The following is a 12,053-nucleotide window of genomic DNA, read 5'->3' as shown; positions in this document are numbered from 1 at the left end:
CCCCCGTGTCTCTCTCTCCCCATGTCTCTCTCTCCCCGTGTTTCTCCCCCTGTGTCTCTCTCTCCTCGTGTCTCTCTCTCCCCCCGTGTCTCTCTCCCCCCCCGTGTCTCTCTCCCCCCCCGTGTCTCTCTCTCCCCGTGTCTCTCTCCCCCCGTGTCTCTCTTCCCCCCGTGTCTCTCTCTCCCCGTGTCTCTCTCCCCCCATGTCTCTCTCCCCCCCGTGTCTCTCTCTCCCCCCGTGTTTCTCTCTCCTCATGTCTCTCTCTCCCCCCGTGTCTCTCTCTCCCCGTGTCTCTCTCTCCCCCCGTGCCTCTCTCCCCCCCGTGTCTCTCTCTCCCTGTGTCTCTCTCCCGCCGTGTCTCTCTGACCCGAGTCTCTCTCTCTCCCCCCGTGTCTCTCTCCCCCCGTGTCTCTCTCTCCCCGTGTCTCTCTCTCCCCCCGTGTCTCTCTCTCCCCCCGTGTCTCTCTCCCCCCCGTGTCTCTCTCTCCCCGTGTCTCTCTCCCCCCCGTGTCTCTCTCCCCCCGTGTCTCTCTCTCCCCGTGTCTCTCTCCCGCCGTCTCTCTGACCCGTGTCTCTCTTTCTCCCCCCGTGTCTCTCTCCCCCCGTGTCTCTCTCTCCCCCCGTGTCTCTCTCTCTCCCCCCGTGTCTCTCTCTCCCCCCGTGTCTCTCTCTCCCCCCGTGTCTCTCTCTCCCCCCGTGTCTCTCTGACCCGTGTCTCTCTCTCTCCCCCCGTGTCTCTCTCTCCCCGTGTCTCTCTCTCCCCCCGTGTCTCTCTCTCTCCCCCCGTGTCTCTCTCCCGCCGTGTCTCTCCGTGCCCGCAGGCCGCATGCTGAACATTCACCCGTCGCTGCTGCCCGCCTTCCGTGGCACCCATGCGCTCCGTCAGGCGCTGCAGGCGGGAGCTCGCGTCACCGGCTGCACCGTGCACTTCGTGTCGGTGAGGGGTGCCCCCCGTTCTCACCACCCCCTCCTCACCACCCTCACCACCCTCACCACCCCCTCCTACGCCCTCACCAGCATCACCACCCTCACCACCCTCACCACCCTCACCACCCCCTCCTCACCACCCTCACCACCCTCACCACCCCCCCCTCCACCCTCACCACCCTCACCACCCCCTCCTCACCACCCTCACTACCCTCACCACCCCCTCCTCACCACCCTCACCACCCCCCCCTCCACCCTCACCACCCCCCCCTCCACCCTCACCACCCTCACCAACCCCTCCTCACCACCCTCACTACCCTCACCACCCCCTCCTCACCACCCTCACCACCCTCACCACCCCCCCCCTCCACCCTCACCACCCCCTCCTCCACCCTCACCACCCCCTCCTCCACCCTCACCACCCCCTCCTCCACCCTCACCACCCCCTCCTCCACCCTCACCACCCTCACCACCCTCACCACCCTCACCACCTTCACCACCCTCACCACCCTCACCACCCTCACCACCCTCACCAGGACGTGCGTGTGGATTTACGTGCTCACAACAACGATCAAAGTGCCGGGCGGCTAAAATGCAGCGGCGAGTTGGCACAGTGGGGAGCACAGGTGGTGCCATCTGCCAGTCATCTCGTTTGGTCAACCCATGGCGCTGTGTGGAAGCTGCCTGGCCTGTCACTCCACACGAAGCTGCGTGTCTTCTCGGCCACAGTGATGCCCTCCTCTCTCTAACGCTCGCAAAACGTGGACCCCTCTCAAGGAACATCTGCGCCAATTAGAAACATTCAGGCTGCCCTGCCTACGATCCATCCTGGGTTTAACCCGGCTGGATTGTACGAGCAGCTCACAAATCATCGAGTGATTTGGACACAGAGCCATCGGTGAGCTCCTCTGGCAGGTGAGAGGCTGCACTGGCTGCTGGGCCGTGTCGCCCGCTGGCCCAGCCACCGCATGCACAAGCAGCTTCTGTTTGGCCGGATAGAGGGGGCTAAACGGGCATGGCACGGGCTAAAGAAGAAATTGACTGATCTGTCGGTGAGTGATGAGTGGGTGAGTGGCACAGGGTAGAGAAAAGATGGGCTGATAAATGAGTGGGTGAGTGGGTGGGTGGGTGAGTGGGTGGGTGGGTGAGTGGGTGGGTGAGTGGGTGGGTGAGTGGGTGGGTGAGTGGGTGAGTGGGTGGGTGAGTGGGTGAGTGGGTGGGTGAGTGGGTGGGTGGGTGGGTGGGTGGGTGAGTGGGTGGGTGAGTGGGTGAGTGGGTGGGTGAGTGAGTGGGTGAGTGGCACAGGGTAGAGAAAAGATGGGCTGATAAATGAGTGGGTGAGTGGGTGGGTGGGTGAGTGGGTGGGTGGGTGGGTGAGTGGGTGGGTGAGTGGGTGGGTGAGTGGGTGGGTGAGTGGGTGAGTGGGTGGGTGAGTGGGTGAGTGGGTGGGTGAGTGGGTGGGTGGGTGAGTGGGTGGGTGGGTGAGTGGGTGGGTGAGTGGGTGAGTGGGTGGGTGAGTGAGTGGGTGAGTGGCACAGGCTAGAGAAGAGATGGGCTGATGAATGAATGAGTGAGTGGGTGATTGAGTGGCACAGGCTAGAGAAGAGATGGTCTGATGAATGAATGAGTGAGTGGGTGATTGAGTGGCACAGGCTAGAGAAGAGATGGTCTGATGAATGAATGAATGAGTGGGTGATTGAGTGGCACAGGCTAGAGAAGAGATGGTCTGATGAATGAATGAATGAGTGGGTGATTGAGTGGCACAGGCTAGAGAAGAGATGGGCTGATGAATGAATGAATGAGTGGGTGATATTGAGTGGCACAGGCTAGAGAAGAGATGGTCTGATGAATGAATGAATGAATGAGTGGGTGATATTGAGTGGCACAGGCTAGAGAAGAGATGGTCTGATGAATGAATGAATGAGTGGGTGATTGAGTGGCACAGGCTAGAGAAGAGATGGGCTGATGAATGAATGAATGAGTGGGTGATTGAGTGGCACAGGCTAGAGAAGAGATGGGCTGATGAATGAATTAATGAGTGGGTGATATTGAGTGGCACAGGCTAGAGAAGAGATGGGCTGATGAATGAATGAATGAGTGGGTGATTGAGTGGCACAGGCTAGAGAAGAGATGGGCTGATGAATGAATTAATGAGTGGGTGATATTGAGTGGCACAGGCTAGAGAAGAGATGGGCTGATGAATGAATGAATGAGTGGGTGATTGAGTGGCACAGGCTAGAGAAGAGATGGGCTGATGAATGAATTAATGAGTGGGTGATATTGAGTGGCACAGGCTAGAGAAGAGATGGGCTGATGAATGAATGAGTGGGTGATTGAGTGGCACAGGCTAGAGAAGAGATGGGCTGATGAATGAATGAATGAGTGGGTGATATTGAGTGGCACAGGCTAGAGAAGAGATGGTCTGATGAATGAATGAATGAGTGGGTGATTGAGTGGCACAGGCTAGAGAAGAGATGGGCTGATGAATGAATGAGTGGGTGATTGAGTGGCACAGGCTAGAGAAGAGATGGTCTGATGAATGAATGAATGAGTGGGTGATATTGAGTGGCACAGGCTAGAGAAGAGATGGTCTGATGAATGAATGAATGAGTGGGTGATTGAGTGGCACAGGCTAGAGAAGAGATGGGCTGATGAATGAATGAGTGGGTGATATTGAGTGGCACAGGCTAGAGAAGAGATGGGCTGATGAATGAATGAATGAGTGGGTGATATTGAGTGGCACAGGCTAGAGAAGAGATGGTCTGATGAATGAATGAATGAGTGGGTGATTGAGTGGCACAGGCTAGAGAAGAGATGGGCTGATGAATGAATGAGTGGGTGATATTGAGTGGCACAGGCTAGAGAAGAGATGGGCTGATGAATGAATGAATGAGTGGGTGATATTGAGTGGCACAGGCTAGAGAAGAGATGGGCTGATGAATGAATGAATGAGTGGGTGATTGAGTGGCACAGGCTAGAGAAGAGATGGGCTGATGAATGAATGAGTGGGTGATTGAGTGGCACAGGCTAGAGAAGAGATGGTCTGATGAATGAATGAATGAGTGGGTGATATTGAGTGGCACAGGCTAGAGAAGAGATGGTCTGATGAATGAATGAATGAGTGGGTGATTGAGTGGCACAGGCTAGAGAAGAGATGGGCTGATGAATGAATGAGTGGGTGATATTGAGTGGCACAGGCTAGAGAAGAGATGGGCTGATGAATGAATGAGTGGGTGATATTGAGTGGCACAGGCTAGAGAAGAGATGGGCTGATGAATGAATGAGTGGGTGATTGAGTGGCACAGGCTAGAGAAGAGATGGTCTGATGAATGAATGAGTGGATGATATTGAGTGGCACAGGCTAGAGAAGAGACTGATGCGGTACGGAAGCATGCGTGTAATTATCTCTACGCATCTCGGTGCCCGCCCCCCCATGCCCCTCACCCCCACCCCACCGCAGGAGGAGGTGGACACGGGGGGCATCGTGGCGCAAGAGGCGGTCGCCGTGGAGACGGGCGACACGGAGGAGACGCTGGGTACCCGCGTGCGCGAGGCCGAACACCGCGCCTTCCCCGCTGCCTTGGAGCTGGTCGCCCGCGGCAACGCCACGCTCGTCAACGGGCGCGTCGTCTGGGTCTGAGCCCCCCGCCGCCGGCCCCCCCCAGTGGGGGGCACCTCCCCTAAGGACCGACTCAACTCCCACCCCTCCTCCACCTCGTTACTGCCCCTGTGCCGATGTGACGCGACGGGTCCTTCGGGGATTCCTGTCGTAGCGTCATCGCCGTCGTCGTCATCACCATCGTCACCGTCGTCACAGTTATTATCATCATCATCGTCAACATAATCACCGTCATCATCACAACCACCATTACCATCACCACCGTCATCACCACCACTGTCATCAGCCCAACCATCATCATCTTCACCACCACCATCATCATCTTCACCACCGCCACCACCACCATCATCTTCATCACCACCATCATCATCTTCACCACCACCACCGCCATCATCTTCACCACCACCACCATCATCATCATCTTCACCATCATCATCTTCACCACCACCACCGCCACCACCACCACCATCATCTTCATCACCACCATCATCGTCTTCACCACCATCATCATCTTCACCACCACCACCATCATCATCTTCACCATCATCACCATCTGGCTTAGGCTCTTCCTGTTAGCACCTGGCTGCCACCCCGGTGCCCGTCTCAGTCCCCTGCCACGTCGTCTCATTGGCGACCCCCCAAGTCGCTTTCCCTGGCCCCCTCCTCCATCCGCCCTGCACGGCTCTCCCTCCTCACCACCACCGCGACAGACTTCTCCCCATTGCATCCCTCACCCCCCCCCCGCCGACTTCTCCCCATTGCATCCCCCCCCCCCTCCCGCCGACTTTTCCCCATTGCATCCCTCACCCCCCCCCGCCGACTTCTCCCCATTGCATCCCTCACCCCCCCCCGCCGACTTCTCCCCATTGCATCCCCCCCCCCCCCGCCGACTTCTCCCCATTGCATCCCTCACCCCCCCCCCCGCCGACTTCTCCCCATTGCATCCCTCACCCCCCCCGCCGACTTCTCCCCATTGCATCCCCTCCCCCCCGCCGACTTCTCCCCATTGCATCCCTCACCCCCCCCCCCGCCGACTTCTCCCCATTGCATCCCTCACCCCCCCCCGCCAACTTCTCCCCATTGCATCCCTCACCCCCCCCCGCCGACTTCTCCCCATTGCATCCCTCACCCCCCCCCCGCCGACTTCTCCCCATTGCACCCCCCCCCCTCCCGCCGACTTCTCCCCATTGCATCCCTCACCCCCCCCCCTCCCGCCGCCTTCTCGCCATTGCATCCCCCCCCCCCTCCCGCCGCCTTCTCGCCATTGCATCCCTCACCCCCCCCCTCCCGCCGCCTTCTCGCCATTGCATCCCCCCCCCCCCTCCCGCCGCCTTCTCCCCATTGCATCCCTCACCCCCCCCCTCCCGCCGACTTCTCCCCATTGCATCCCTCACCCCCCCCCCCGCCGACTTCTCCCCATTGCATCCCCCCCCCCCTCCCGCCGACTTCTCCCCATTGCATCCCTCACCCCCCCCCCCCGCCGACTTCTCCCCATTGCATCCCCCCCCCCTCCCGCCAACTTCTCCCCATTGCATCCCTCACCCCCCCGCCGCCTTCTCGCCATTGCATCCCTCACCCCCCCCCCCCGCCGCCTTCTCGCCATTGCATCCCTCACCCCCCCCGCCACCTTCTCCCCATTGCAACCCTCACCCCCCCCCCGCCGACTTCTCGCCATTGCATCCCTCACCCCCCCCCGCCTTCTCGCCATTGCATCCCTCACCCCCCGCCGCCTTCTCGCCATTGCATCCCTCACCCCCCCCCGCCTTCTCGCCATTGCATCCCTCACCCCCCCCCGCCTTCTCGCCATTGCATCCCTCACCCCCCGCCGCCTTCTCGCCAATGCATCCCTCACCCCCCGCCGCCTTCTCGCCATTGCATCCCTCACCCCCCGCCGCCTTCTCGCCATTGCATCCCTCACCCCCCCCCGCCGACTTCTCGCCATTGCATCCCTCACCCCCCCCCGACTTCTCGCCATTGCATCCCTCACCCCCCGCCGCCTTCTCGCCATTGCATCCCTCACCCCCCCCCGCCGACTTCTCGCCATTGCATCCCTCACCCCCCCCCGCCTTCTCGCCATTGCATCCCTCACCCCCCCCCGCCGACTTCTCGCCATTGCATCCCTCACCCCCCCCCGACTTCTCGCCATTGCATCCCTCACCCCCCGCCGCCTTCTCGCCATTGCATCCCTCACCCCCCCCCGCCGACTTCTCGCCATTGCATCCCTCACCCCCCCCCCGCCTTCTCGCCATTGCATCCCTCACCCCCCGCCGCCTTCTCGCCATTGCATCCCTCACCCCCCCCCGCCGACTTCTCGCCATTGCATCCCTCACCCCCCCCCGCCTTCTCGCCATTGCATCCCTCACCCCCCCCCGCCGACTTCTCGCCATTGCATCCCTCACCCCCCCCCGCCGACTTCTCGCCATTGCATCCCTCACCCCCCGCCGCCTTCTCGCCATTGCATCCCTCACCCCCCCCCGCCGACTTCTCGCCATTGCATCCCTCACCCCCCGCCGCCTTCTCGCCATTGCATCCCTCACCCCCCCCCGCCGACTTCTCGCCATTGCATCCCTCACCCCCCCCCGCCTTCTCGCCATTGCATCCCTCACCCCCCGCCGCCTTCTCCCCATTGCATCCCTCACCCCCCCCCCCGCCAACTTCTCCCCATTGCATCCCTCACCCCCCCCCGCCTTCTCGCCATTGCATCCCTCACCCCCCGCCGCCTTCTCGCCATTGCATCCCTCACCCCCCCCCGCCGACTTCTCGCCATTGCATCCCTCACCCCCCGCCGCCTTCTCGCCATTGCATCCCTCACCCCCCCCCGCCGACTTCTCGCCATTGCATCCCTCACCCCCCCCCGCCTTCTCGCCATTGCATCCCTCACCCCCCCCCGCCGACTTCTCGCCATTGCATCCCTCACCCCCCGCCGCCTTCTCGCCATTGCATCCCTCACCCCCCCCCGCCGACTTCTCGCCATTGCATCCCTCACCCCCCGCCGCCTTCTCGCCATTGCATCCCTCACCCCCCGCCGCCTTCTCCCCATTGCATCCCTCACCCCCCCCCCCCGCCAACTTCTCCCCATTGCAACCCTCACCCCCCCCCCCGCCGACTTCTCGCCATTGCATCCCTCACCCCCCCCTCCCGCCAACTTCTCCCCATTGCATCCCTCACCCCCCCCGCCACCTTCTCCCCATTGCATCCCTCACCCCCCCCCGCCTTCTCGCCATTGCATCCCTCACCCCCCCCTCCCGCCAACTTCTCCCCATTGCATCCCTCACCCCCCCGCCGCCTTCTCGCCATTGCATCCCTCACCCCCCCCCCGCCGCCTTCTCGCCATTGCATCCCTCACCCCCCCCGCCACCTTCTCCCCATTGCAACCCTCACCCCCCCCCCCCCCCCGCCGACTTCTCGCCATTGCATCCCTCACCCCCCCCGCCACCTTCTCCCCATTGCAACCCTCACCCCCCCCCCGCCGCCTTCTCGCCATTGCATCCCTCACCCCCCCCGCCACCTTCTCCCCATTGCAACCCTCACCCCCCCCCCCCCGCCGACTTCTCGCCACTGCCAAACACGTCACTGCTCGTGACCTTTTGAGACGTTTACAGCTCCGGTTTTGCGGTCCAGAAAAATCGAAAACGATCGGGTATCACGTTTTGTTTGTTTGTTGTGAATTCAGTATTTGCCTATTCACGGTCCATAGGCAGACCGGTCTCTGGTGGGGCTCTAGGCAATGACCTCCAGGCAATGACCTCTAGGCAATGACCTCTAGGCCATGACCTCTAGTCCATGACCTCTCGGCCATGACCTCTAGGCAGTGTTCTTTGTTGCAAGGCCCCATGGGCCACTGGTGACCTTTCGTGTGGCCCCCCGACAACACACACAGTGAAAACACCACCCCCAACCCCCCCCATCATCATCATCGTCGTCGAACTGCAGTCAAACCCCCCAATGGGTTTCAAATAACGTGTGGCGGCCCCTCGCTCACGCGGCCCGGTGTCTTATCGGCGACAGTGGCCACCCCGCTCTCGTGGCGGCGAGAGACGAGAAGGCCCGTCTCTGATGCTGGGGGTCCGGGGTGGTGGGTGGGTGGGTGGGCGGTCCGTGTATCTTTATTGGAGTCGTGCATTCAAATAAACTGCCACAAATCGAGTGTCCGGTGCCCGCCGCTGCGGATGATGAATGGCGCCGTGTATCTCGTGTGCACGGCTGATGCTGTGTCTCTCGCCAAGTCCGGGGCCGTTCGTGAGCTGCGGTCGCGTTGATGGCGCGCGGATGGGACCCCGTCTGTGGGTCCCGCCAATCGTGTGACGCCCAATGGACGGAAGGCAGAGGTCGCAACCGGGTACCCGATACCCGTACCCTACCCGATACCCGGCTACCCGTACCCGGCCGGGTACGGGTACGGGTAGCCGTTTGCGACCCTGGTGCAGCCGGGTACGGGTAAGGAATCGAAACCCGTTTGCGACCTCTGACGGAAGGTGGTGGCTGAGACGGGCGCAGAGAAGCGTGGAGAGATACAGGCCAGGACTCGCATTGAGGGAGAAGGGAGCGCGTGGAGGAGAGGACACGCGCAGGGTAGAGACATCGCCGCCATCGCCGCCATCGCCGCCATCGCCGCCATCGCCGCCATCGCCGCCATCGCCGCCATCGCCGCCATCGCCGCCATCGCCGCCATCGCCGCCATCGCCGCCATCGCCGCCATCGCCGCCATCGCCGCCATCGCCGCCATCGCCGCCATCGCCGCCATCGCCGCCATCGCCGCCATCGCCGCCATCGCCGCCATCGCCGCCATCGCCGCCATCGCCGCCATCGCCGCCATCGCCACGTTGATCTTCATCCAGCAGTGGATAGACCACGCTGGGGATGAAGGCACGGAGAGATGCATGCTGGGAATTGCACCGAGAGGAAGGTTGACGGGAGAACCGGTGCAGCCCGAGTGTGTTCAGAAACCCGGGGGGTGTCAGTGCGGGTCGGTGTAGTTCAGTGTAGTGCAGTGCAGGTCGGTGTAGTTCAGTGTAGGTCGGTGTAGTTCAGTGCAGGTCGGTGTAGTTCAGTGCAGGTCGGTGTAGTTCAGTGCAGGTCGGTGTAGTTCAGTGCAGGTCGGTGTAGTTCAGTGTAGGTCGGTGTAGTTCAGTGCAGGTCGGTGTAGTTCAGTGTAGGTCGGTGTAGTTCAGTGCGGGTCGGTGTAGTTCAGTGCGGGTCGGTGTAGTTCAGTGCGGGTCGGTGTAGTTCAGTGCAGGTCGGTGTAGTTCAGTGTAGTTCAGTGTAGTTCAGTGTAGTTTAGTGCAGGTCGGTGTAGTTCAGTGCAGGTCGGTGTAGTTCAGTGTAGTTCAGTGTAGTGCAGGTCGGTGTAGTTCAGTGTAGTTCAGTGTAGTTCAGTGTAGTGCAGTGCAGGTCGGTGTAGTTCAGTGTAGTGCAGTGCAGGTCGGTGTAGTTCAGTGTAGTGCAGTGCAGGTCGGTGTAGTTCAGTGTAGTGCAGGTCGGTGTAGTGCAGGTCGGTGTAGTTCAGTGTAGTTCAGTGTAGGTCGGTGTAGTTCAGTGTAGTGCAGTGCAGGTCGGTGTAGTTCAGTGTAGTGTAGTGCAGTGCAGGTCGGTGTAGTTCAGTGTAGTGCAGGTCGGTGTAGTTCAGTGTAGTGCAGTGCAGGTCGGTGTAGTTCAGTGTAGTGCAGTGCAGGTCGGTGTAGTTCAGTGTAGTGCAGTGCAGGTCGGTGTAGTTCAGTGTAGTGCAGGTCGGTGTAGTTCAGTGTAGTGCAGTGCAGGTCGGTGTAGTTCAGTGCAGTGCAGGTCGGTGTAGTTCAGTGCAGGTCGGTGTAGTTCAGTGCAGCACCGGGTTGTGTCAGTAATCGCCATGGTAACCTGTGCAGCTGGAGGGGGGAGGGGTTGCGTTTACAAACTCGGTGGTGAGCAGGGTGTGGGGGGTGGTATGGGTGGGGGTGGAGTGGGGGGTGGTGTGAGTGGTGTAGGTGGTGGGGGTGGGTGGGGGTGGTGTTGGTGTGGGTGGAGTTGGTGGGGGGGGTGTGGGTGGGGGTGGAGTGGGTGGGAGTGGTGTGAGTATGGGTGTGGTATGGGTGTGGGTGTGGGTGGAGGTGTGGGTGGGGGTGGGTGTGGGTGGAGTGGGTGGGGGTGGTGTGAGTATGGGTGTGGTATGGGTGTGGGTGTGGGTGGAGTGGGTGGGAGTGGTGTGAGTATGGGTGTGGTATGGGTGTGGGTGTGGGTGGAGGTGTGGGTGGGGGTGGGTGTGGGTGGAGTGGGTGGGGGGTGGTGTGAGTATGGGTGTGGTATGGGTGTGGGTGGAGTGGGTGGGGGTGGTGTGAGTATGGGTGTGGTATGGGTGTGGGTGGAGGTGGAGGTGTGGGTGGGGGTGGGTGTGGGTGGAGTGGGTGGGGGTGGAGTGAGTATGGGTGTGGTATGGGTGTGGGTGTGGGTGGAGGTGTGGGTGGGGGTGGGTGTGGGTGGAGTGGGTGGGGGTGGAGTGAGTATGGGTGTGGTATGGGTGTGGGTGTGGGTGGAGGTGGGGGTGGGTGGGGGTGGAGTGGGTGGGGGTGGTGTGAGTATGGGTGTGGGTGGAGGTGTGGGTGGGGGTGGGTGAGGGTGGTGTTGGTGTGGGTGGTGTGGGTGTGGGTGGAGTGGGTGGGGGTGGTGTGAGTATGGGTGTGGTATGGGTGTGGGTGTGGGTGGAGGTGTGGGTGGGGGTGGGTGTGGGTGGAGTGGGTGGGGGTGGTGTGAGTATGGGTGTGGTATGGGTGTGGGTGTGGGTGGAGTGGGTGGGAGTGGTGTGAGTATGGGTGTGGTATGGGTGTGGGTGTGGGTGGAGGTGTGGGTGGGGGTGGGTGTGGGTGGAGTGGGTGGGGGTGGTGTGAGTATGGGTGTGGTATGGGTGTGGGTGGAGTGGGTGGGGGGTGGTGTGAGTATGGGTGTGGTATGGGTGTGGGTGGAGGTGGAGGTGTGGGTGGGGGTGGGTGTGGGTGGAGTGGGTGGGGGTGGAGTGAGTATGGGTGTGGTATGGGTGTGGGTGTGGGTGGAGGTGTGGGTGGGGGTGGGTGTGGGTGGAGTGGGTGGGGGTGGAGTGAGTATGGGTGTGGTATGGGTGTGGGTGTGGGTGGAGGTGGGGGTGGGTGGGGGTGGAGTGGGTGGGGGTGGTGTGAGTATGGGTGTGGGTGGAGGTGTGGGTGGGGGTGGGTGAGGGTGGTGTTGGTGTGGGTGGTGTGGGTGTGGGTGGAGTGGGTGGGGGTGGTGTGAGTATGGGTGTGGTATGGGTGTGGGTGTGGGTGGAGGTGTGGGTGGGGGTGGGTGTGGGTGGAGTGGGTGGGGGTGGAGTGAGTATGGGTGTGGTATGGGTGTGGGTGTGGGTGGAGGTGGGGGGTGGGTGAGGGTGGTGTTGGTGTGGGTGGTGTTGGTGTGGGGTGGAGTGGGTGGGGGTGGTGTGAGTATGGGTGTGGGTGAGGGTGGAGTGGGTGGAGTGGGTGGGAGTGAGTGGGCGTGGTTTGTGCGGCTACATCACCGGAAGCCC

At 61.7% G+C, this 12,053-nt stretch overlaps 1 protein-coding gene across 2 annotated transcripts in view; it reads left to right on the top strand.

Moving 5' to 3' along the window:
• GART (phosphoribosylglycinamide formyltransferase, phosphoribosylglycinamide synthetase, phosphoribosylaminoimidazole synthetase) overlaps positions 1-5,019 on the top strand; it is a 36,325-nt gene extending 31,306 nt beyond the window's left edge. The window contains exons 23-24 of one of the 2 annotated variants that reach the window (XM_078881986.1): positions 887-937; positions 4,388-5,019. In XM_078881986.1, the coding sequence (XP_078738112.1) occupies positions 887-937; positions 4,388-4,611 (275 nt within the window). In that variant the 3' untranslated portion in view covers positions 4,612-5,019. Of the gene's footprint in view, positions 1-821; positions 938-4,387 lie in introns of both variants that reach the window. The other variant, XM_078881985.1, reaches the window with a different exon arrangement.
• Positions 5,020-12,053: the final 7,034 nt, after the last annotated feature.

Source organism: Lampetra fluviatilis, chromosome 63 (genome assembly GCF_964198595.1).
Source record: "Lampetra fluviatilis chromosome 63, kcLamFluv1.1, whole genome shotgun sequence".
Lineage (NCBI taxonomy): Eukaryota > Metazoa > Chordata > Hyperoartia > Petromyzontiformes > Petromyzontidae > Lampetra > Lampetra fluviatilis.
This window is presented reverse-complemented; position numbering and strand designations above follow the sequence as displayed.